A 27,290-nucleotide genomic window follows, 5' to 3' on the forward strand; every position below is an offset into this window, starting at 1 on the left:
CAAGTAACAAAAGATTGCACCAACCTTCTTACCCAGCAGCTCCCATGTGTATGCTCCGAGTTGAACATGGAGATAGCAGCCTTCAAATCAATGTTGACATGTGTACCATTTTTCAGAGGCCAATGCAATTCTGAATATTCATTTGTGTGCGTCATCACTGAACCCCCTCCTTACTGAATCTTTATCAATGCATGTCTCTAACTGCCCTGGTTTTAGCAAGCGGTGTTGTCAAGTGGGCATGCAGTGCTGTTTAAGACGGGATGCGGCAAATAAAATAGTCAGTTTGGCCAAAAATTTTTATGGTTCGGATTATTTTTATTGTAAATAGCACAAACAGATAATGAATAAATAAATAACAATAACAGTTTTATTTGTAATGTTACGGATCATGTGCCCCAATACACAGTTGTGGATATGGCATTCTCCATACAGAGCATAACACACTGCCGTAACATTGCTACACATCTGCCTGACTGGCACGGTGTGCGCCCAGCTTGCGCAATGCTGCCTGCACAAGGTTTGGCACAGCACCATCTTCACTGCATTGCAACAGAAGGGCTTCCTGAAGTAGGACGACAAGTTCTTCTCTCAGTTCAGATGTTTTCATCCGCTGGGTTACATCAACAAGGAGCAATAGCTGTTGGCTAAAACACTGGCCAGGCAGTGAGGTCAGGCCAAACAGCAGCACCACGAGAATGTCCTGAAGGTCCTCCTCCGAGAGGTCATCGGTGGCCTTCAGACAATCCTAAAAGCAAGTAATGAAATTTGATGCTTTTGCAACTGTTTGGCATATCTGCAGTTTCTGCTTCACATAAGCAAGTCACATCCAATCCTCACTGTGTTTAGTGCACAGCAATGCACAAAATACTGTACAGCCAAAACAATAAAGTAACCTCTCTCAGCCTTGTTTCTTCACATCTCAGGGCTAAGTTCTTGATTTTATTTTAGAATTAAGAACTGCATGAAGTATGGCAATAGCTGTAGCAATGCTGCGAAACATGGTATTTGTAATGATATATATATATATATAAAAAACATGCTCACCAAAACAGTGTTAGCGAAGCAGGTGAACAGGGAGCTCCAGTTGCCAACAGCAATGTAAGTCTTGCACCCAATGAGGCACATCAAAAGTTGTTGCAGAAGTGCAACAACAGACACATCTGGACCCATATCTACACTTAATGCTGTCTTGAGATGAGCTGCTAATATTACCCACTCCTCAGATGTAGCCCCTGCAAGCCACTGGAAATAGAATAGTGGATTTTCCCACTAAATCAAACAACTCAGACATTTCAAAAGCACAAAAGAAGGTTGTTTCATTCATATCTTAAAAAAGAAAAAAAATTCTTAAAAAATCCCAGCAATGAAAGATCAAGTGTATGAAGAATATTGACTGACTCTGAATGAGTGAAGTCATGTAAAGAAGACCTTGATAAGAGCTGTTCACCATATCACGGCCACTTGTTGTCAAGCCATGGGGTACAGTTAGCAGCAAAGGTTTATGGGATACAGGTTTGCAAAAAAATCATTATTCTGGTGTCGTCATGCAAGCCAATCACCTAAAATGACTGCATAAATGATAGGACTTGCATGCTTCATCCGCTGGTATTAATACCCGGCGAGTGGACCAAGAGGTAGCGCTATAACAAATCCGTTTCCGAGAACATGCCTCCCATAAACTTTTACTGCCAACTGTACATTTGCATCTAGTGGTCATGACTACACTTATGGCGACTAATCTTCTTGAGGTAAAACGAGGTGAACGCAGAAGGCAATGAAAGAAAACGGAAGCAGCATTCTAATGAACATTTGTTGTAGCAATGTGCTGCATGGCAAGCACAATGGGACTGCACTTGTTTTTCATGAGCGACTATGGTGCTTTGACTCCTTTGTGGCCGATCTCTCCTCACTGGTAAGCATAACAAACATGTGTAAAGACTGTAATAAACCTGCTGCTGTACATCATCGCCTGATTTCTGACTTCTTGGTGTCTACTTTCATGTTTTTCCTCTTTCCACTGCTTCCACCACACCCATGAAAAATGAGGATCAAGCATGAATTCCAAATGTTTGAACAGCTCCATTGTGAACTTACCATTTTCATCAGAAAGGTACAAAATTTGGCAAGACTGTGGACAGTTCTCGGTACAGAAAAGTAGTGTACATTACTTTTAGACACATCGATAAAAATTTCTGGGGACATGTTCCTCCAATAGAAGCCCATATAATTATAGTAAAACCTCATCAATTCAAACTCACTTATTTAAAACTTCTGGTATATTTGAACTGACGCTTTGGTCCTGTCAACATCAGGTGCCGTCGAAAGGTACCTCCCCTTGTGGAGAACCTGTTTCCGCAACGCTCGTGGACACTTCGTCGTTGGCATCCATGGATGAGTTCAACCGTAGGCCAACATTTAAGGAGGGAGGGATGTGGAAATCCTGTTCCCCCCTCCATTTCAACGCGGCTCATCTTCACCACTGTGCGTCAGGATAGCACCGGCTGGGTGAAGAGGGAAGCCTCCCTCATAGGGGAAAGGGAATGACAATGGGAGCGCAACCTCGTAGGTTACGCGGAATTCTGCGGAACCGGACAGGGTCTCTTCGGGATCCGGCCAGCGTCACGAGCGGTTGCAGCCGCACGCTCTCGTCATCTTCCGTGGGAGGTGCACGGAGATCCGTCTTGCCTTGCTGCTGGACTTCTGGTTCCAGGCAGCGAAGCGAGCGCAGCAAACGTGCGCTCTCAGTACCTTCCCCGGCAAATGCTCGGGGCCTCGCCCCAAGAATGCGGCGCACACGGGAAAACCCGGCCACCATTGTCAGCGCATACAAATGTTTTCTGCCGATACTTCCGAAGTAGTGCCCCCTGCCCCAGCCGGTAAGTCGGAAGCCCTTCTTACGTAGCCTTCTATTTCCGAGGAATGCCTCGTTGATGTTTAGTAGCTAGCTGGCCCGCTCTGTGTATTGATTGCAAGTGTAATAAATAGCATATGAGTGTTCACGCATTGTCATCCCTCCCTTTGTTCCCTTGAGCACGAACCCATCCGCAGTTAGCGAGTGGGAACGCTGCATCCGTGGAGTGGGAGTGCGGGCAGGGTGGTTTCTTGTTGCGTTTTAAAACAACATTAACCAACTGCTTCACAAAATGAAATCATACATTTTACACCATCAAAGATGCATTGAAAGGACACTCGAATTTCAGTTTTGGGTTTTTATGGGGGCCAACGTCCCAAATTGACTTAGCCTATGAGGGGTGCCATAGTGGAGGGCTCCAGATAATTTCGACCACGTGGGGTTTTTTAATGTGCACTGACGTCGCACTGTACATGGGCCTCCAGCATTTTGCATGTATCGAAATGCGACTGCGATACCCTGGATCGAATCCACATCTCGCAGGTCAGCAGTCTACCACCATAATACCACCATAAGCACTGAGCCACTGCGCTGGCGCGAATTTCAGTGTTATTATTGCACCTACACTAGAGCGTCATCTAAGGAGGACCACTGACTCAAGGTGGTTCTCATTCAACAGTGCTCTGTTTTTCGAAAACACAGTCCCAAAATCTGCTTGAAGAAAGCAAGGAGCATGCTTAATATATGCTTCTTATAAAAAGAAAAACTCCTGCCAGAATGTCACCTTTAGTGGCTGGTGCAACACTCGCTAAAAGGCACCCAAGTATTGTGCAATTAAAAAGCCCCTGATTACCCCTGACTGAAAATTCACTATATACGAGTGTCTCCCAGGCATCGCCCCTAAAACTCACGGCAGCAAAGTTTTTTTGTTTTTTTTTAAAGTCTCATTAGCAGCAGGGTCGCAGCTGTAGCAAATCAAGCAATTTCAACCATGTTTCTCTATGCCCAGCCCTCCCTGAAGCTCTGCCTCTCACCCACCCTGGCGACTAGCCTTACCAAGCAAAATTTCCCTTCTTCACTTGCTTTAGGAGGAACCACAGAGTATGTCCGATGTCTATGTCACAGCCCTGCCTTGCCATTGTGTATGCTTTTTTTTTACGCGGCATATAATTACGGTACTGCTTCCATGCACTTCCTGGTACGCACCTGTTGCCTAGAAGCATCAGAATGTGGAGTGCCACGCTATGCATGGAACACAATTATCAACATAGGAGGGCCGAGTTACAGCAATGTCGGAGCAGCTTTTTGAGTTGACTGTGTGCGTGTGCCCATGAGTGTGCTAAAATAGAAATGAACTATGTAAACAAACAGCACAGCAGCGAGACCACACAGAGACACAAATGGACCTTATGGCAACAAAGTAAAATGTACACCTTTTCTCGCATGAAAATAATGATGTGATGATAATGATCGGGAATAATTAGAAGACGGTGTGATGTTGTCCACCACTCACCCGTAAATGAGAACAAAAGACGAATGAAATGTGTAGTGGCTGTGCAATCATAAGCACACCTTGGATGCCAGCAGAGTGGACAAGAAGATTGGCTTTGTAGAGAGGGAGTACAAACAAATTTTGATTTGAATTTCTACCGCCTTTCAGAGCACACATGGCTCTAATATTTTGCAGAAACTATCATAACGGTCTGAACCATCTACAGAGTTTGTTTATTTTAAACTTCCAATTCTGCTCCGGGGCCCTTTAAACAACAATTATAGTACCAATTGCAGCTAACTTTGTGTATCCAAAACAACCCTTAAGCACCATGTCACGAAAAAAATAGGAATTCTTAACATGACAGCACATTTTCTGCCCAAAAACCTCACATACTTGAAGGTTTGGTAACTTGCACATGCTGGTGACGAAGCAACTGTCTAGGTGAGGACACTACTACTTTGATGTAGACTCTTTGAGTGCTGTTTGCCATCAAAAGAGCCACAATAAGGTGAAAAGCCAGCGTCATCTCAGTTAGCCCACGTACCGCAACATGAGTATCACATTTTTTGCCTTGACAAGTGCACAGCACTGATTTTTAATCATGTGAATCAAGTACCACAATTACCCAACGCTAATGTGCCCACTTTTGTAGTGCTCAATTGATTTTCATACTTGTAAAAACAGGAAATGCAAAACACACACAAAAAAGTGAAAAGCACTGTGAACAACTCAGGCCTAACGTCTTCAACAAAATGCCACCTACAAATAAAAAAGGACTCAGCTGTCATTGTGTGATGACACTGACACTGAGGCTGCTCTAAGCGTAGTTTCTGAACTTTTCTTCAGTCAATGCCACTTGTCACTTTCCACCCTTGCTTAATTATACAAGCATAGGAACAACCTGCTGGCAATGATGCACTGCATTACACTACTGTTATGAGGCTGTGTGCACGCAGAAGAGAGTAAAACACAAGACAGAAGTCCAGGTGAAGCAGGTGACAACAGTTGCAACTGGCCGACAGCAAAATGCTACTTGCACATAAATGATTAAGATTGTTTCTTGGAGTGAATGAGATGCTGAAAAGTTGGTCTTGCAGCAGCCTTCAGGAAAGAAAACTATGGGCACAGTTTGTGGATTTTAAAATTTTACTAAATGTGCTGCAGATGGAGGGTATGAAAGACAGGAGAGAGAAAATATTTGGAAGCACAGTGTTAAGGCACTTTCCTGGCATTCTCAATCCCTCCTATCTTTCACCCCATTTACCGATTCTTTCATGACATCTAGTTCAGGCATCTAGCCCAAGTGAGACAGTTACTGATTCGTTTGTTCCTTCGTAAGCTCTACTATCGCTTGTGTACTGAACACTATCAAATACAACAACAGAAACAAAAATGACGACCTCATAAATTTGATTTTTTCAGAACATGCTGTGGTATGCTGGTGCCCAATAGTCGGAAATGCTGAGGCTTACATGTAATGCAAATGATGTTTGTACAAACATGTCGATATAGGTACAGGAGGTGTCAAACAAAAAACATTTCAAAGGGCAAACAAACAAGCTACCATTTGTGTCAATATTTAGGGCAACCTCGAACAATACATTACACTTTATAATATCCAAATAATCTAGAAGGTGAAAAGTTTATATAAGCAATACTTAATAAAATGGCAGTACTATGAATATGGAGACTGCATCTCATAATTTTAAGTATAGAAACTGAGCTATTATGAATAACGACTCACTGCAATTAAATCTTAATAAGTTTTGTAACACTGAAATAAATAAAGATGAAATGGCAACTCATGAACTGTAGCACTAGAAATGCTTGTTACCAATACATGCCACACAAAGCTTGTGCAGTCAGTCGCAGAACATTTGTCCCACAAACCAAATAATTATCAATAAAAGACAGTTTTCATCTTACCCACTACTCATTAATCAGAAAGTGACTTTGCAAAAAAGCACCTCTTACACACAGTTACACACTTTTGTCAACAAACATGAAAGCAGAAATGAAGTGCCATTCTTATCAGGCCACTTACAAGGCAGAAATGTGGCATCAGAAGGTCACACAAGGAGGACTGAGGAAACTGAGCAGCAATACGCTCACACTCATTTCTCCACTGCTCAGCATCAAGCAGCAACAATTCTTCACTGAAATTATGAACAGTCACTGCACCTGTTTGGAAAACAACAGGTACCATGATAAAAATATTTGCTATACAGCAAAGTGCAGAAGAATAAATGCTTGCAAAAATGCTCAAGCATGCACTCTCTCTCTCTCTCTCACACACACACATGCACGCACACATGCACGCACACGCATGCACATGCACAAAAAGGCGATAAAGGCTATGCAATTTAGCCTGCACAAGTTCACGCAAAATGAATTTTCAGCATGCCACTGTGATATGCCTTAGACTAGTTTACAGCAACTATGAACCTTATTCATGAGACACCAATTGACCGGCATGCCTATGCAGGCAACCATGGCACGCAATAACATGGTGGTCGCATCACGTCACGGACACATAAGCGAGACAATCCTGATTCCCGGAAAACCCAATGGTGGCTGGTAGGGTACAGGGTTGCCATACAGGAGCCCCCTGCCACCTGCCAAATCTCAGAGTGAATAGGGTCTATAGCTATGCTCTGGCTGAGGAAAAACTTTTGAAGAATATGTACTGATGGCAAGAAAAAAATATATATATGGCGATCACACATTTGTGGAAATGCGGATGATGAGCACTAGCTAGCTTCCCGTTGTGCTTCTCTTATTCATGGTTTTGCAATTTGCAGCTTTGCATAAATCACAAATTCGATTTATGCATCTTTCACGCATGGCTTCTGCCTCACAGGTCGGAACTTGAGGATCCTAACGTCTGCCATGGGAGGCTTGTCATTACACCTTGCCCGCGTTACAACGCCATGCCACGAGTTCGGGCCACAAGACTCAAGAGGTGACAGCCACAGGAGGAGTGGACACAGCATTAGCGTCTCACAGACTAGGTCAAGCGAACGCGGCTTTAACCCAAAATCTTCTTTACGCACTGCAACACATACAGACGCTACATGCCAAAATTTCTTTCTGGTATTGTGGTGTTGTCTCTGTTAATGCGAGAGCATTAAGGAGCTCATGCAGCAGAAAATCCGGTGGCGATGGCATCAGCGTCGGCGTCATTAACCATGAGCGAAAAATCCACGAAAAATCCCCAGAGAAGCAACCTGGGAGACAGGTGGGCCACCTAGGTCATGTAACCTTGTGGCATCATCACAACCTGCCTACCGGATTGTGAGCAAACAGCACTAGGGCAGGTGGCAGTTAAACTAATGAGTGATCGAAAGAGGTTGCTCAAGAAGAGCAACCTGGATCACACGAGTAGCACCAGTGGCAGCACCTGCCATCGCAGGGCAGTGGCGCATTGCTTAGCCGCTGCACCACTATGCCAGGAGTTTCACGAGGACTCCCAAGGATCTATGAATGTTAGAGAATTGCAGAATGCTAAGTAAAAAATTACAAGCTCTGCATATATGGGCATTAACCATTACCTTCCGCATCATACCTTTAAAGTAGACCTTAAGAGTCCCTTTCAATTGTTTTAACACTTTTTACATCAACAGACAACTGGAATGTGAAACAAATTTTGGCATGCAGCGTCCGTATGCAACGCAATGTAGGAGACTGTATCGAAGCCATGTTCACTTGAACCAAGTCAAGAGGTGCTCACCGTCTGAATGTGTCGTCCTACCCTCCGCTCTCCTCCTTCTCGCAGTATACCTCCTCTAGCTTCTAAACGTGCGCTCCACCTGGCATATGTGCGAACACTTGATGCTGAGAGCCACAACTACTACGCATAGTCCAGGAACCTCTGCCTTATCCCTTTCAGGTCCAGTGATTCCATTTGGAATCACCAAATTTAGAGGCCATCAGCCTTGAACTGAGCAGGAAAGTCCTACTGTTTTCGCTGTAGTTCTGACATATAGCAATTCATCGACATATGTTAGCAGCCTTTCACCTGACTGACATAAAATAGTAGGTAAGAAAGGGACGTAAAAACAGCATACACTTCGCTGTCACCATCGCCTGGTACCACGTCACAGAAAACCATTTTTGTTTTAGAGTGACCCTCACATTATTCCTTCGGAATAAATTCTTTCAGAAAGACACATTTACCAGTGCTAAAGTATTTCATAAATAATAATTATTCCAAATGGAATCATTGGGACCTGGAGGTCCTATTGTAGAATAAGCAGCGCGGTCGTATTTGATTTGCTTCTGACTGTTTGTGTTATGTAATAATCCCCTCTCCCGCAGTCTATGTGTAACAATGAACGTTTTTTCCTCCTAAGAAGATGGCTACATTCAACACAAGCACTTTTAATGTGGAAAGGAAGAAGATTCAAGAGCGGCCCACCATACATGTTGAGGTGATGATTCATTCGATGAAGAAGATCTAGCATTCACCGCACGTAGGTCAGCAACCGAAACACAAAGCATAACACAAAAAAGTTGAACCTTTATGGAATATCGCCCATGGTAGAAAAAATTGGAGGACGCTTAAGATTTTCCTTTAAGTGTAGAACGCGATAGCGTGTTGCAGCACTGCCAGGGAGTCCACAGAACGGCATCGCCCGTTCGGTGCGACGCCTTGCCCGTAAGACGAATCGCTCTGCTACGGTGAAACGGACGCGCGGAGCGGCAAACCATGTAGAAGCGCTGCCAGGCGCCTTGCTGAAACACGCGGGACTCAAGTTGCAGTCGTAGTTTGTCGGCACATCATTCTCGACAAACCCGATGCCACAAATGCCAGCATAGCTTCCGCGCCGAACAAACGGCCAGCAAGCCGCAAGCTTTGTGGTGAATGCGCTTTGGATGCGCGCTGCGTTGTTCACCGCTCACCGCGTGATTCCTGCGTGCCCGCACGGCCACACTGCGCCCAAATGAGACGAGCGGGAGGCGCTGCCGTCGCACGTTATCTGTTGGGGCAGTGGTGTACATTACGAGGACGACGAGGAAGGAGGACGAATTTTTCGCTCACGGCCAACGCCACCGACGACACCGGCTTTTATGCGACACGGGGCCCTTAACGCTGTCGCGTTAAAACTGAAAACTGCAGGATGATGCAGAACCAAACAGTAGTGCAACTACGTCAAAGGTTGAAAACCATACAGATTTGAACCTCCAAAAATCCGACCAACTCGACCAACTGTTCGTGTTGAGCGACCAAAAAAGTCAACACAGAAAAATCTCTATTGCGGTGGATGAAGCATGATACTGCTGAACAAGGCAGGCATCATGGATAGGAACCCCCACTACAAGGAGCACATTCACAGCATGAATACCTCAAATGCTTCTGCATTGATTCAATTTGAGAATTTTGCATTACAGATTTTTAGTCAGCGCAGTAAGGTAGATGCTGTGAGCTCGAGGCTGGAAATCTGGATACTGGGAGCACAGTTGCCCTGCCTCTTATGCTCATTTGGCTGTAAAGACAGGAGGCTATATGCGGACCAGCAGGCATATGAAATATAAACCTGCTCAAGAAGGTAAAGGCCACTTAAAAGGGACATAGAGGACAAACTGAAATAGGCCTAGGTTGATGGATTACCATGTTCTAATTATAAAGAAGCTACTTCCACAGAAAAAAGAGCTCTTATAAGCTAGATAAAAACAAAAATTAAAGGAAGCATTACCACCACTGGCTATTTCCACAAGTACACATCAGTGACATCAGGTGGAAATCTGCTGAAGTGAACAGAAAACTAAGGATTACGCACCCAACTACTATGGTAACTTATACATCGCTCCTTTAGAGCACTTTTATCACACAAAGAATACAAGAGCAAAACTAGATGTGGAAAATTAAGCGAGGCAGACCTGTGACACTTGGCATCATCACTGTCACAAGTTTGAAACGGAGGGGTGCAAAAAAAATATTCCAACTTGTAATTACGCATTTGTCAGCAATGAAAGCGTCAGTCTCCTGGCAAACAAACAAACAAAAACATTACAGGTTCGGCTACCGGGTTTTACTAAGAACAAAAATCTGATGCAGTTAACCTCAGTGCCCCTTTAAAGGGGCTCTGAAACACCTTCCGAGGAAAGCACACCAACTCGCTTAAATCACTGCATTGTGTTGTCATGAAAACCTGAGCCAAATAATACACTTCTACACGCAGCAGAGGATCCACAATCACGCGCGAAAGTTGGCGAGCCCTTCCCGGCAACTTTTTCATGCCTGCACTCTCCTCCGTTGCTCGCATCTACGTATACATGTTGAGAGGTGGCTACTGGTTTTCAGGCGTCAGTGCCGCGGCCAATTAGATGCGTAGCTCCGGCGGGTCAGGAAGCTTTGCCCCTGGAAATGGGGCCGGCGGAGGAGCGCCGACCTTCTAGCGTGCAAAAAGTGTCGAGAGGAGAAGGAAAAGCGCGAAGACGCTGAAATTCAAATTTTGACTGCAGATAACTCAGCTTCTAAAAAGCGCGTTAGAAAATTTCTTGCTGGACAGTATTCGTTAAGAGGCGTCCTTTAACATCCCAGCCATACTGGAACTTTATTAGAGCCCCTTTCAGTGCCCCTTTAAACAACCACACATGCATCTGTGTCTAATATGGCCTAATATGGCCTGCAACATGGCAGCAGCAACTATCATCTAGTCTGTGCTTTATAACAATGAAATGCACTGTGACACACACTACAGGAAGCCCTACCCTTCTTAATGGCAGCCAAATGCCCAATTTTTCACCATAAATGGGCTGCCACTGCTTAATGAAGGAAAGTCATCCTCATATGGCGTGTTGCACGTCATATTGGACGCAACTGTACAGCCACACTCAACATGGAATGCAATGCGCCAGCAGCAACTCGATGGAGTTGTCCTCAGTGCCACCACTTCTCATGTACAGTTGGGCCATGTTAATTCAAACATGGGTAATTTATGACTCCATTAAAATCAAACAAGTTTTTAAAATCTGGCTGGCCTACTAGCCTACTATGTCCACTAATGATCATCTAGAACAATATTTGTATAAAGTTGCCTTCAGTGTACCCTAAGTAATAAGACAGCTGTACATCAATCAGTCAATCAATATAACAACGTAAATCAAGTTCTTAGAAATATTAGCATAGACTGGTACAATGCCACTTGAGATGGCAATTCAAATTAGGAACATAAGTTTGGAAGCAGTCTTTCACTGTCATTTGCAAAGTAATGAATGAAAATCCTAAATTTGACCATGTGATAGCAATTAATGAAATTTAAAATCTGAAGAAATACTTGCAGATATTGCACAAATGTCCCCCAAAATACAACATATAAAAATAAAAAATAAAAATGCTGACTCACCAAAGACTTCACGTCCAGGATACTTTTTAAAGAGGCATTTTATCGCTGCACAGCTCAGGCCAACGCCACACAACAGGTCAACCCCTTGTGTAGTCCAGCTATCATCTACCAAGAGAAAGCATGAATAAAAGAAGCTTTAGTTGGAAGATTCACTCTCTTGCTCCATGCTCAACAGCACATGAACCACTAATAGTTCGCATGCAGAAAGCAAATGCCATCAGACTGCTATACTAGCAAAATGGGGAAGCAGCCGTGATGACTGCTTTTGCATTCTGGACAGACACTGCCACACATTGTGAGGCACCTCCATGACATATCATGTAAGTACACTTTAGAGTTTGAAATCTGTACAAAATTGAAATTTCATTTCGAAAAAATTAAGCTTTTGGAAGGCATGCATGAAAAACAGCCAAATTGGTTATTACATTAATTTCTGCTATTGATAATGAACTACTGTAAATGACTTTTTTTTTTACGTCATTTTTTTGCAAATCACTGATCACTGAAACTTTAGAACAATTTGCAGACACCAAATTTTGCAAGCTCACTGGAGTTAGATAGTAAATAAATACACCATTGGAGACTGTATAAAAGTGTCAACAAAAACACTTCAGACAACTACTACGTCTGGTGTTTATGCTAGATTGTAAATGTTAACAAAAACCACACTACCATAATGCAAGAATCTCTGGATGCAATTTTCAGCATATACAGCAGCACGTGAATATCAGAGTTTGATCTGTGTGACAGTGCATACTGCTAACAAGACCAATTTTTCACTAATTCCATGCCACTGACAAAAAGTGCAAAGGTAAAATCCTTGCAAAAATTCAGTCAGAGCAACAACAGCAAAAAAAAAAGATTTTGCAGGCCCAAGCAACCTCAACTTATATTTACCTATATCTATATAGGCTTGCAAGAAACGAAGCACTTTCTCTTTCCTAGCACCATTGAGTTCCAGACAAGCCTTGTCAAGCATCTGGACCAGCATTTGAGCCATGGGAGCAATATAGTGCTTGGACATCTTTGGTGCAATGGCCTGAAAAGTAAATTGCATGTATTGCTCCAAAACAGTCATCACAACTGTCACACAAAACTAAAGATCCACGTGCTGGTTTTGGTTTTTGAGGAAAGGAAATGGTCTGGCATCTCATCTCGATGGACACCTGAACAATGCTGTAAGGGAAGGGATAAAGGAGGGAGTGAGAGATCAAAGGAAGAAAGAGGTGCCATAGTGGAGGGCTCTGGGTGAGGATCTTTAACATGCACTGACATCGCACAGCACAAGGGTTCCCTTTGCATTTCACCTCCATCAAAACGAAGCAGCTGCGGCCAGGTTCGAACCTGGGAACTCCGGCTCAGAGCCACCCAGCTTACCTCACCTACTCAAATCCATCACTTTGATCAATGGCAAGAATCGGTCCATTAACACGCCTGCAGCCATTTCTGGTCGTGCAACACTCTCTTGTGCATGGCTGAAAAACTATACTACAGTTTCAGGTTTGGTTTTCTTATCTTCCACTACACAGCTTTAAATTTTTTAAGCCTCTCCATGAAAGTTCTCAGCGCAATTCAGTCATATCAAGCAAGACACCCTTGTTTCATGCCAACAGCGCTCGAAAATGGTTCTCATCTTGCAGTTTTACTGCATCATTCTTTGCAGAGCTCTTTGATGAAAGTGAAAGTTATAGGTGAGGAGATGACAACCATTAAGTAACATAGTGACATCGATGTGCGACGAGACAGAGAGCCTCAGTTGACCCACGACAAGCTTAAGCACGCCTCAGGTCATGGAGAAGCATTCAATTTGCAAGCTATGCTATGAAATGTGCATAGCTGAACATGAAGCCAGCAACAGCCTTCAGGGACTTCTTTACAGAACCGCATCGTGGTTATACGGGCTAACTTTTCTTTTCTTCGTTCAAAATCAGGAGATTTTTGACAAAGGGTTTTACTGCAGTATAAGCTACCAAATGTATACTGTACATTTTTTTTACTATCAATTTTTGGCTCCTTAAACTGATGCTTAGTTTCAAACTTTTGGACCACCAAAAATCTGCCAAGCAAAGATTTTCTTTCATATGGTTCAACTATCCTGTTTTCTTTCGTAAATCCTCGAAAAGGTAGTCCCTTCAGCTACGTTTTGGTATCCTACAATAAACCGAAATGCATATATTTACATCTCAATAAATTCTTGCACACACCACTGTGAAACTGCTCTTTTTCCTCTGGTAAGAAAGGAGTTAACAATGACAGTGTTTCTCGTATCTAGCAAAAGTCCCAGCACAATGAGCAGAGTTAATTACTTCGTGTTAAAATACATGACCAAAACACTATTACAAAATGTGTGCATTTTTTTTACTTTAAAATAAGTTTTATATGGCAGACAATTTTTTTTTTTTAAAGCATAACACAGGTGTAACGTTCAAAGAAGCACAAATGCACTTAAATCTTGTCACAAAAGGTTGAAAAAGAAAGTGATTTGTTCTTACCATGAACACACGAACAGAAAAGAAGTCTTCTGGGTGTGGATCACTGGCGCCAGCCAGTTCAATATAGCGTATAATTCTAACTAGCAACCAATCACAATTCACAATGTTGCTGCTCTTCACCAGTTCTTCAATCAAGTGCACGTAATTGTTATGGTGTTTTGATGTCCTGGTGTCAACAAGGTTTTCAAATGCTTCCAAAAGAAAGCTTCCCAGCACATCTTGTTCTGCTTCAGGACACTTTTTATATTCGCAAACAACTCGAAGGTGCACTAGCAGCTGCAAAAAACGGTGGTAGATGTCATCAAGCTGTGTGAAGATCCGCAATGTGTTCACGACTTATGAAGTGAGCTTGCAAAGTTCATGCCATTTTAAATGTAGATATTAAGTATTACACATCAGGATCTATTTCATGGGCTCTTAAAATATATCAAGGCAATGTTACTTCAGATGAGGTACTTCCCATGCCGAAAGCTAAGGCTAAGATTCCACTACAGTCTCGAGGCCTGAAATGTACCTGAATGCCTTCAAGACCAATTCTGGGAGAACTCTGAAAACTTTCCTAGCTTATCAAATGTCTACTTCACAGAAATATCAAACATCACACACCAACTGCATTTTAATAGCAGTATCCAGAAACAATAACATATTAGCATTACAAGGAAAGGATAACAGCAGAAGAAAAGGCATACTAATCTTTAGAGTACCAAAAGATAGTGTCACACATTAGTTTTATGCACTTTATTCAGTAGCCTTTGATTGCCCCTATTTCACAAACAGGTACAATGCCGTAAAATGACACTGGCTTGATGTTTCCTGCAAACCCTTCAGCAGCTTTATGCTCCTACAAGGATTGAAATAATGAACTCGGTGTCAGTGGCATCACAGAGCCTTGTTGCTGCCTCTAAAACCATCTCCATACTGCTATCAACTAACATCCTTTACAAGCAACTTTAATATTTCTTCAAGATCTTTCTTTTAATGCTTCATGCCAAGAAGCAGGAAGAAAGTATACCATTTTAAGCAGAATTTCTTTTTTCTGTGCACTGCATCACAAGAAAACAAAACAAATCCTGCACCATAGGTAGGCACATTTACAAAAATTGGCCCAAAGCTCGGCTCACTAAAGGTCTGCTTATGTCCAGGGTTAGCTATGGGCAAGACTCACCTCTGCAACTGCGGTGGTGGATCCATTAGTAACAGCCAAGTCAACAAGGCCTTGAATGACTTCCATGGGAGACTCCATGCATAGGCTGGCAAAATCACTCAACACCTGCTCAGTGCTCTTATTATTTTTCATGACATAAAAGGAAAGATGCCATAGCTTTAATTAGCAACTTCAACAAAATTACACTAAGCACAAAGGCTTCTTTTTTGTGACAAAAGCACATGCACAAATGTAAACCTTCTGTATAACCAGACATGTTGGTTAATTCATCTGTGCGCGTGCACAGAAAAATGAGCATGCATAAATACTTAACACCACACGAATGACCAAAAAGATAATGGCAGAGTATTCAGTGTGGCTATACTTTCCAGACATATCACCTCAGATGCGAGATACAGCTTTATGATATTAGATACTTTTGTCATATTTTTTAATTGTATGAAAGCGTAAAACATTGCATTTCACTGCCCGTAGCATTACATCCAAGCTGCATCTTTATATCTCGTAGTAGCATCATCATGGTCTGGTCAGGATATTACTTCTTTTCGTTTTTTTTTTCTTGCCATAGCAGTACGTCTGGTCTCTAGCTCCCCTCTCTTATCACTTCCAATAAATGTCCCTTTTATCAAAGTTTACCCAACACAGTAAAAGGACTATCACCTCTGAACTGCGTCCATGGTCAGTATCACAGATGACGTTCAGTTTTTTAGTAAGTCGGCTTTCAAAGTCAGCCAACTTCAGCGTAGGGAGGCGACTGAAGCTCTCTGAATGCATCATATAAAACAACATTGCTTCTTGTAACTTTGGAGGTGCTGCACTACAGGTCTTGAGCACAAGCTGCAAATAGTAACATAAGAACAATACACTTATGACCATTACTTGGTGCTGGCCTTTGCATGTAGCTCCCAGTTCTTCAGCACAGCAGCTGCTCCTCCATTATTATGGCAAGGATGCATACCAAACATGCACACACAAAAACAAACACAAAAATATGCACAACTGTCTTAGGAAAAATAATTGCTTGTTACACCCCTGTACATAGCAACCTTGCCTACTGAGATCCACTCAGATTGCAGTCAAGAACACTGAGGCTTACTTGTCACTGGTGAAAGCAAGCAGCCACATGGTTCGCAAACTAATAATGGTTCTTTTTTTCTGTTCAGTCATATATACACATGTATGCCCCCACACATACACACATGCATGCCTAAATGGAAACAGCATGCATCAAAACTAGTCACCCTTATACATCAAAAGAACAGAAGCAGGACACTTGACATGGCTATGCATCATATTTTGCAGTGCTTTGTCTCTTCACAAAATGTGTATTTATAACACCAATTACTTTAATAAAATGCTACCAATGCTTTAAAGTAATGCTACCAATCTCAACTCCGTAATCCCTTTTGCACACTGTACAAAAGAGACAGAAAAATCATTCATTTTCTTATTGCCACAGCTGAGAACATCAAATTTTTGTATCACGCAATCCAAATTACCAGCATACTGATTAGGGCATTTACACAGTATTAGCTGCCACAAGCATGCAGTGTACACTGCAAGAAGACTCGCTATAAAAAGTAAACCTGAAACCTAAAAAAGTAAACAGTGAGACAACTCTAAATTTTAGAAGTCCTACTGCAAAATGTTGTGCTGAGATTCTGTTATCTGATGCAGGTTCACTACATGTAACAAGTATGTCTGCAAGCTGTTTGAAAACACACTTCCCCAAATTTAGTTACACCCTGGCTTTAGTTTCTCAACATGTTCAACAGTTTTCTACATTTGTATAATCTAAGAATCACTGATGGCAGGATGCTAGAGGTTTAGAACTTTCATTCAACATTTTCAAGGTCTGGGTATTACAAGATCGACAGACTCCCAAGCTGTGTAACTACTACGCATCCTGAAATATTTTTGTTACAACCATTTACAATCATTTAAGAGCTGTACAAATCTAGTACATCAAGTTGAGGATCCACAGGGCACAACAAAATTGCACAGGGATAATAAGCCTCAAGGAAATAATTCCATGTGGTACCTTCTTCACACAGTCATTCGCAGTTTCACGCAGGGCAACTTGGCACAGATGAGGAAATAGCTCTGGGTGACTCAACAAGTTCAAATGGCTGTTCAGTTTATCACAGCTCCTGGGAGAAATACATACATACTTTATAATGCATACATACATAAATACATATTTTATAATGCAAATATATAAATATACTTTATAATGCAAATATAAGCTTTAAAAGCATAGTATTCCTAACACAAAATTCGATTACCAATTTTTCTGCGTATACACTTCTTGATTTCACAGCTCAAGAAACTTGTAGCTGTTAGCAAAGTTAAGACACATGCATGTCTACCCTTTCTTCTGACATCAGGCAAGCAAGACACAAAAATATAAAATGATTTAATACACTGTGCTCACATTAGAAAGGGATGTGGGTCTTGAGATCACGAAAAAATTGTGAAAAAGCTCGGTTTGTGGAAAAAAAGTTTTCATAATAAATATACTTCAAACTATTGGTCAAATGTGTAGGGGAATCCCCAAGGTGGAGTAGATTTGTAATAAAGGAGTAATTAGACGTTGGCGTCCACACAAGTGCAGCCATTTGACCAACCTCTCGCTCATCACAACAGCACAGCCAAAGCTACCAGCATTTTCCTGCGCACAGGAATATGCACACATGAAAATGCGCACAGCCTTCAATCCTCTTTACCTCCATTTGTAATTTTACAAATACTCTCTCTGCCTTACAGGCTTTTTCTCTGGTTGGCCTGGGGCAACTGAAATGAGCTTGGCATCATTTATTCAGGCAGAGTAGAGCTGTGCAGTGATGCTATTTTCACTGGCTTTCACACTGTGCATTAAATTTATTCAGTTACTTTCCTGAATTACCAGCCAACCAGTTTTGTACGTTCTATTCATAGATTTTTTTTTTTACCAGTGTATTATGAACGAGGCTAGTGTAAAAACGGCATCACCCCACACATCTTGGGTGATTCAGTTCTGTAAATATTTCAAATAATTTATGAACAATTTTTGGCTAATGGCCAGTAACGAAGAGCCGTATTAAATTCACAGAACTGCATATAACTCAAACTGTAATTGTACTATTCAAACTCCTGTAAGGCGGGGGTTTATTGAAAAGAGCTGGGAGGACTGGAGCAGCAGCAAAAACAGTCCGAGGGCAATCAGTCACACGAGGCGAAGCGCAAGACCATCTTCTTCGTTGTCACGAGCCATCTGCTTTGTCTTTGCCATCTTCTTCTTTACACTCCAATTACATATTACAATTACAATAAGTATCCTGCCATAATAAAATTTCAAGATTCTCATCCCCCTTATAATTAGAATATCAAATAGCTTCATCATTGCAGAAACAGTGATAAGAAAGTTTTTGGGTGGCATTTATTGCTATGGTAGCCATTCATATGGCCTGGCTTATCTTTCTGACTGAGCAAATGGCATGACCCACTGGTTAGGCCAAAATACATAAACCTACATGATGAAAATGAAATGTGATCTTTGTGATCTATAATATCAAATAGCTCATGTGGGTGCCTATGATGTCGCCAAGGGTTTTCTCTATTTGTACACTTGTCAAGTGAAAGCCATTGAGCCCAAACATATGGTTTCATTAGCGTTCAACATGGCTTGTTCTACACAATGCAACCATAATCACAAAATGCATTTCAGCATTCTTTCAATTTTTTGCTCTTTTGAAGATTAGCATAAGATACTTATCATTGTATTCAAGAAGTACAACATGACAGGAGCTACATTCAATATCTACTTCTAGCTTTAATACATTTTTTTAATGCATTTAAGTCTACTTACCATTGATGCTTCAGGCAGTTTTCATGGCTCAAAATCCAGACGATGAATTCTAACATTCAGGAGGAAATATACCACCAATAATAAGAAGCTTGTATCAGAATATTATTAAATAATTAAACTTTCCCAGCAGAGTATATACTCGTACATTTCAAATGGTAAGCAGTTTTTATTGTGTGGAAACGTTAGTACGGCTGGATGGCACACATGTGCACATCACTATATGGACTGTTCCTTCCCCCAGCAACAGTGGCTACTGCATACATAAAGCACTTGGAATCGGCATATGGCTATGAAAGAACACTTCTCTGTAATAAAAGAAGGAATGCTGCTAGATCAAAGGTTTTGACAAGGAATGAAATTTCACAGTGATGCCAGTTAATCCAAGAACAAAATACTCTTGAACTACCACAAAAGAACAACTAAAATAGAATATCCTATTATCCATTCATTCAAATGCTAACACACTGGTTGACAAAGCAGAGTCCGAGATTTATTAACACAACAAAGAAAAAGGGCCAAGACGTTGGCCCAAGCTGTAATTGTCTGGCTAATTGACAAAGCAATCAGCTGTCTAATAACTCCTGGTAAAGATGAAGCTACGATAACACAAGTACAAGATAAATCTTGCGTTAAAGAAGTGGAGACATTCAATTTTTGTTGTGTGTTCTGTCTTTGGAATAATGCACAGCAAATTAGAAAACATAGACAGCCACGTGGATTGCGTGAACAAGCGGTAAATAATTTATAATCGAATTTTCTTCTGTCATGCTGTTACGGTTTCGATTTCTGAGCCGAACGAGGACTGTGACGTCGCAGACGAGATTTGAGGTCATGTGAGGCATACAAAAGCTGCAGTAAAGTCGCTGCTTTGTTCATTTTAATTCACACCTACTCTCACGCAAGCCCAAGAGTTGGAATCATAAAAAATGAACAAGCAGCAGTTATATTCCAGTTTTTGCAAGATTGAAGTAACCTCAACTCATCTATGACGGCATACCCAATATTTGGCTGCTGAAATCGAAACTGAAAAGGCAAGAGAAAAAGATTATAAATTATTTAGCAGGCATAGATGAATTACAGGTCATGGTTCATGTACACTATTGTCTTGCGCACCATTCCAAAGAAAAAAAAACACGCATACAAAAATTTGGTGTCTTTACATTTTTAAGTTTAAGGTTCACTTAGCAGCCACAGCACAACCAAACTAAAGATAAACATTATGATTAGCAACAAAGGAATGCAAACCTCACACACACATTATGCAAATCACTTTCACCTTACTGCAGTGCACAAGGCAATACTATTTTCTATTTAATATGTTCAAACAACAACTAGCATCCAAACATGCAGTACAGAAATAGGCTGTTTCTTGCCTGTGCAGATAGGAATTGCAGCATTTATTTTAGCTCCATGAAAAATTTAATTCTCATGAGACTTAAGAATAAATCTACAGACAATTCTGTATCAAGCAAAGTAAATCTGCAATGTCAGATATACGTTTAAACGTAATTTCCTGCAAAAGATTTTTGCACACACTTAGCGATGTCATGATGATGTTCAATTCACTAGGCTTGGCGGTATCGCAAACGAAAAGCACACTAAAAAAGCCCCCATTATCAACAAAGTACTCCAAATGGCACATTCTCTCTTGTGACCAATGTCAGTATATGCTGCATTATGAGAAAGGCAAAAAAAAAATTCGCTGTTTGTATCACTTTTATGCTTTGCAAGAGTGAGAAAATGGCATGACTGCTTACCTGAACTAGGTGAAGCAACTTGTCTGAGAAATGTTTCAACATTGCTGATAAGTGCCTCTTCATCATGTTCAGCAGGCACATTAACTTCTGCGGTGACCCACCTCTCAATCAGATTTTTGAGGCAAGCTAAAAGAGGGCTCCGAGTTTCCCACTCTTGGTTTATGCTTTCAAATAAATTCAGTAAACACTGCAGCCTTTTTATCAAATGCCACAAGTCCTCCGGCATGCTCCTCTTTAACGTGAGTTCATTCTCACTTCCACACACTAAGCTTGCTGCACAGAACCCATGGGTACTGCAAAGAGCATGCTTGGTCTTCTGCTCTTGGATAAGTCCTTCTCCACAGCAGAACATAAGAGCCTTTGTCACTTCGCTGAAAAGCAAGCTATGCGCATGGCTCAGCAACTGGCAAATATCAGGCCATGAAAGATTGCTCACTACACGGCAGCAGCACAATGGCACTACATAGAAATCCTGCACTGCTGCTTTTCCCAAGTCCCCATAGTTAACCACCCAGAGATCAGGATTGAAAAGGCTAAACTCTGTTGGCTCAAGGATACTTTGTACAAAATCAAGAACCACATTCAGTAGTGATGAAGCCCAATCAGCAACTTCTGAGTCAGACAGGCTGCGATTCTCCAAGAGACACACGAGGCTCTGAACGCAACATTCAAGAAGACATTCCGCTGTTGGCGAAATTCCGTCTGACAAAGGCAATCCTTGTATTTTGGAGAGAGCAGAAAGTGTTTCATCATGACTTGTGGTGAATTCTGCAAAAAAACAATAATTATAAAGTCAAACAACACATGCCCAGGAAGCAGCAAAGGACTTCTAATGTGAGCAAATGCATGGAATCATGTGAGAATGCAAAAATTTTTATTGTAAGCATCTAGTGCAAGTGAGTTAAGTCAGTAAGGACTATTTTCTTCATTAAAGTTGGAGGAGGCAATTCAAGAAAATAGGTTACAGGATTAAAGCAAAAAAACAAAATGTTCTGTTTTAAATCTGGGCCCATATTTTGATTTCAAACCCAAAGAGGAATGATCCCCTGCAGTGTGCAGTGAGTGTTTAAAGCGGAGACTAAAGTCACTTGCAACCTTGGAGTTGCACTATTATGGAAAGAACTACTGGATCACTTGAATGCCACAAAGCAGCAGTTTGGCATTACGATATCATCATACTTGCATGAAAGTAAATGATCGCCACAAATTTGCTTCTTCTAGCTAATAAACAACAATAATCTGTTTTAACAGAGCGTGTGATCTTTGCTTAACAAAATCTTCAGGGTTCTCTGTTTTCGCACGAGCCAAGGAAGTGACAGTAATCGCTGCACTCCACCCTCCACAAGAACGTGTACTCTCAAGCCCAACTGTATCACGTGACTACAGATGGCACATCCTCGAGGTTGCCCACTTTTTGCCTCACATGGTCCTATGATACATGCCCCCCTGAATAAACATAGGCAGTCTTTAGTTGCAACGTACGACAGCGACACCATTTGCCGCAGGGAAAGCCCCATCTATAGACACCATTGCAAAAGTGATTTTGCACAAGTGAACCATTTTTCAGCTTACTGCCCCAAGGGGAAACAATTGCAGGGGGTACGCGCTAACTTTTGGTCACATCTGAACCAACACAACCACTTCCACTAATACGGACAATCAGTGCACACTGCCACGGATCAATGTTTGAAGGCATCGGAGCCTAAATACGGACTCAAGGTTAGTCACCTGTCGTGTTTTCAGAATTAAAAGCTTGCAGTCAACTGCTGAAACAAGACAAGTAGAGCAACCACAGCACATATGCACAATAGAAGTTGTTTGTTTTCTCTCAAACCAGTACAAATAAGCAAGCTGGCATTGTTCAACAGAGTACAGCAGTAAACTTAAAATTAAGGATATTACCCAGCTATCCTCAAGGACAATTAAATTTCAAAAATGGCATTTAAGTACACAATAGCATGAGAAGAAACACAGATAAATCCTGCAATAATGAAGCCCCAAAACAACCAATTAGCCACAGCCAATTACTGTTTAAATTGATGGAAGAATGATGCCAGATGCACCAACATTCTGAAGTGTTGATTCGAACAAATTGGTGTTACCAGATTAAAAAGCAAAAAACATTTCAAGACTGAATCCCTGCAACGGCAATGCCTTCAGAAGTGCTGGTCAGCAAGCTTTCAAGCGTGCAGTTAAGTGAACGACTAAAACAACACTTACAAGGTTTCTCATTTTAGGTGCATAAAGGCATATCCAAAAAGTATGTTACCACATTAAATACCTTGAAAACCTGCGACTCAGCTTGTACCACATTTGGAATGTCTGGCAGAGGAAACCCTCACTAAGCACACAAATGTTGCCACTCTCAACTTAGCTATCTTGATCACCAATGAAGTGCCACTGAACAAGGTGGTGCAAACAGCCAATGTTTCAATCAGAATGGTTAACCGATTTTATCAGTACACTTTAACCAGGCTGTATTTCTGACTTATACACCTTTTGAAGCAGTTCAAATGATAAACAATTTCAAAGAGAATTCTGTGGTAAGAGAGAGAGAGAGAGAGAAGACAAACGGAAAGGCAGGGAGGTTAGCTAGTCAGTGCCCAGTATGCCACCCTACACGTGGGAAGGGGAACGGAGGGAGAGATAGAAAGAGGAGAGAGCAAAGGGAGATGATCACTTTTCCACATGTCCGGTGGCCATTACTTGCAGGGTGCATAGGCCACACACTGATAGTTCACAACCTTGCACTCAGTCCCGAGTCCTTTAAGATTCTGTGGTAAAATGTCAACAAAAGTTCAGTACTGCCAATTCCACGCTGGCTGCAGCAATGATATAAGTGACGGACATTGTGGATGGCTTTTTACTGTCAGAACATCAGAAATTTCATAACACATGAAAGCTGCAATCAATGAAAATTACCACTGGAGTTTAAACCTTACATGGACTACCACTACCATTTCACAGAAGCTGCAAAAAATGACAAGAATTGTGGAAATCCTGTGACCAGTAGCTCCCCCATGACACTGTGCCTGTCCATTCATCACCTCTCATGCTCGGTTTTTCGCAAAGCATGGTCTGTCAGAAAACCCTTCATCCAGGTCTGCCAACCCTGTCAGCAATCTACATATGTCTTCGTGTCAATTTTTGCCAGTCCAACAGATGAAGTCTTATTAGAAAGACAAGTGGTTTTAGACCATTGAAGAGATAACCATTCCAAAAAAGAACTTAGCAGCATGCTTCAGGTCAGAAAACTCTTGGGTTATATGTGTGAGCTCCTGAAGACAGCACTTTGAAGAGGAGTAAGGAAACACTGCACTAGGCTGCTAAGCTTTTATAAAATCAAAAAGGTCTGGCACTTGTTGAACAGACTTTGTAAGCACCAAACACTGAATAATACTAAGGACATCATACAGTTTTACCCCACTATTACATTCCCAAACACTTCTTTTTCTATCCTTGCATAAAAGGTGCCACGTCTTCCGACGAAGCATGCAGGTTGCCACATTACAAACAGTTTGTAGTCCTAGGCCGCTGACTCTTCTTATACAGCTCCATAAAAACACAGAACCTCATTTATCCCAAATTCTTACACTGTTTTAAGAAGCACCCAATCGCAGACTAAATGTTAACTCTAAACATACAGCTTGGTTTTGTCCTTGGGATGAGGGCACCTACTTATGTTACATGCATTCAAGATTACAGCCCTGTTGGAAGCAGTTACACAAGTGTTCACAGTCCCAGTACTCGTGAATAGTGGCTGGCCTGCACAGTTAAGTGAACTAACAGAGAGCCACGAGCTAAAATTTATTTCTATAGTAAATGATGAGGTATGTCTGGGCATGCTGTACACTTCAGATACCAATACACCAATGGTCAATATAAAGCAAATAAAAGCATACACATTTTCAAACCTACTAAGACCTCTAATGCCTGCTTTGCAAGTGTTATGTATGGTACCAAAAGTAATCTCATACTGCTATAAACCCCATATTCAGTAGCATCTCTAAGAACATACTCTATCCTACCTTCATTTGTTCTTTTAGACAAACTGAAAAAACAGACATTTACAATACGGCTGGTTAAGTCTTAAAAGTTGCTAAACTGAAGATGAAGAATGAATGAATGAGTTGTTTATTTAGAAAGGGAGGCTCAAGGCCGTTTGTTGGGGAATTGGGTTGTTAAGGAAGGGAAAAGTAGGAGTCTATTGATACATGAAGGGACGGCATGGGTGGTTTAGCCACGCTTTACACTGCTTTGTAGAGGCCATTTATCTTAGCATATTTGCCAATATCTTCCAAGATGCCGTTTGCTCCGGCTCTGGTCAATGCACGAAAGTCCTCGCCATCAGTGGGAAAACCATGCTTGGCGACAAGGTCGTCGCGTCCCTTGCGGAACTCTGAACAATGCCAAACTAAGCGGTACAGGTTAGCACGACACGTACAGCCACAGTACGGGCACTTCACAACATCAATATTGCCCCCTTGATGCCAGCGAAGGCCGGTAAGCCATTTAAACTGAAGATAAAAACATAATATGGTGTACCTTTCATGGGTTCAACACTGGATGACCATAATAATGCAGATGTTGCACAGCTCCAAATGTAGGGCATGGTTTTAGAGATGTCACTTATTGCTTCAAGCACTGCGAGCCTAATTCTTGAAGGCAATGCTTTCAGGCTCTGAAATTGTCCAAGAGAGTGAAAAATAATAAAAGAAGAAAAAACAGAGAAGTTGACAGCACAGCGAAGCACACAAAGGGATTACCAGCAAGGGTCACAATCATTCTGTGCCACCTGAGGAAAACACAGATTTAGCCCAATTTAGCCTGTATCAGCCATAATGTGGTTGCTATCACATTATTGAGGTCACAAATAATGGGATGGTGGTCACAGGCCCACATGCAAGAAGACAGGGTGGGGCTGCTAACAAAGTTTGGCCTTCATCTAAGAAGGGCCAAGATGGAAATGAAGTGTAGTGGTAAAGCTTCTGTCCCTCAAACTAAAAGTCTCGCATACACCCACACATGAGATATACATTCATATTTAGGCAGCGAAATGATGAGTTTTGGCATGCATTCTAAATTTAGTCAGGGCAGATTACACATGAGGGGTGAGAAAAAACATTAATTCACATTTCTCAGGTTAGCTTATCCTGCACCTTTAAACAGGCCTGTGCTCTTACGCTAAAGTGAGTCAGAGTACATTCCTGCAACAATGTAAAAGGAACCTAGAGTAAATTTTAATCATGGCTGTATGTAGTAGAAAAAGTTGCAGAAGACATTATCAGACCCTTCAGTCAAGCTCCGAAAGTCTTCCTTTGTTCATAAAATGCGAAACTAGCAAAAAAAACAGTGATAACAGCACTGGCACTCACATTAATTACTAACACAATGTTATAATGAATCACATATGCCACTGCTTCAAGCTAACAAGTGGCCATGCCATTAGCTATGATCAAGCCTAAAACAGTCGAGCCACAAAAACGGCTTTCATTCAAATAAATGCCACCCTAGATCCAACCACCCATTTCTATAATGGTTGGTTTTGGTTTTATAAGGTTAAACGTCCCAACTTAGGCTATGAGGGACGCCGTAATGGAGGGCTCCGGATAATTTAGGCCACCTGGGGTCTTTAATGCGCACTGATATCACCATGGATCTCTAGCATTCCACATCCATTGAAATGCGACCACCGCAGCCGAGCACCATGACCACTGAGCCACCACGGCGGCTTTTCTATAATGATGTCACAGATGACATGACTAGTCATACTGAAAGTGCGCGAAATAAAAATGGCATCACTGCAAGTGCTTTATCGTTATAAATAGTTGTCTGGGGGCAAGTGGCCTGGGGGCAAATGCAAATGTAAACTCCCGGAAATATGAAAAAAAAATTTATATATACAGGAGGTGTGATACTGCCTTCAGTACCTCTTTATAGAAACCAAACAGTCAGATCGAGTTTGCAAACAGTACGATTGGTCAGCGAGGCAAAGCTGTTGATAGCCGAGCGCATAACAAGTTTCACATAACATGAGCGCAAAACAGGTTGCATAACAAGCTGCGGGAAACCTTGCAAGAAGCATTGAAATACTACCATAGCTTTCTTTTGCTACTGAAATGCCACCATAAAAACTAATACCAATCACTGAAACGTGAAAAAAAAAACAGCACTGAAAAATTCGCCCATTTCCATTACCTGCAGAAAGTATTTTCTCCAACCACACGATGACACAAGCTCCGTAAAAAATGGCCATCCGATGCGTGGGAAGTCATCAAGCACGGATTCAAAATACTCTAGCTCAGTGTCTGCAACAATATTGGAAGACCTGCGG

The 27,290-nt window shown here is 41.7% G+C and overlaps 1 protein-coding gene across 2 annotated transcripts in view; it reads right to left on the reverse strand.

The window, feature by feature from the left end:
• Positions 1-299: 299 nt before the first annotated feature.
• LOC144120853 (uncharacterized) overlaps positions 300-27,290 on the reverse strand; it is a 36,352-nt gene continuing 9,361 nt past the window's right edge. For both annotated transcript variants that reach the window (XM_077653615.1, XM_077653616.1), the window contains 13 exons: positions 27,155-27,284; positions 25,502-25,637; positions 20,957-21,724; positions 19,200-19,248; positions 17,394-17,502; positions 16,013-16,189; positions 15,353-15,469; positions 14,188-14,463; positions 12,593-12,734; positions 11,696-11,800; positions 6,391-6,527; positions 1,045-1,242; positions 300-745 (listed from right to left, as the gene is read on the reverse strand). In XM_077653615.1, the coding sequence (XP_077509741.1) occupies positions 458-745; positions 1,045-1,242; positions 6,391-6,527; positions 11,696-11,800; positions 12,593-12,734; positions 14,188-14,463; positions 15,353-15,469; positions 16,013-16,189; positions 17,394-17,502; positions 19,200-19,248; positions 20,957-21,724; positions 25,502-25,637; positions 27,155-27,284 (2,632 nt within the window). In that variant the 3' untranslated portion in view covers positions 300-457. The remainder of the gene's footprint in view (positions 746-1,044; positions 1,243-6,390; positions 6,528-11,695; positions 11,801-12,592; positions 12,735-14,187; positions 14,464-15,352; positions 15,470-16,012; positions 16,190-17,393; positions 17,503-19,199; positions 19,249-20,956; positions 21,725-25,501; positions 25,638-27,154; positions 27,285-27,290) is intronic.

This window comes from Amblyomma americanum, chromosome 2 (assembly GCF_052857255.1).
Source record: "Amblyomma americanum isolate KBUSLIRL-KWMA chromosome 2, ASM5285725v1, whole genome shotgun sequence".
Lineage (NCBI taxonomy): Eukaryota > Metazoa > Arthropoda > Arachnida > Ixodida > Ixodidae > Amblyomma > Amblyomma americanum.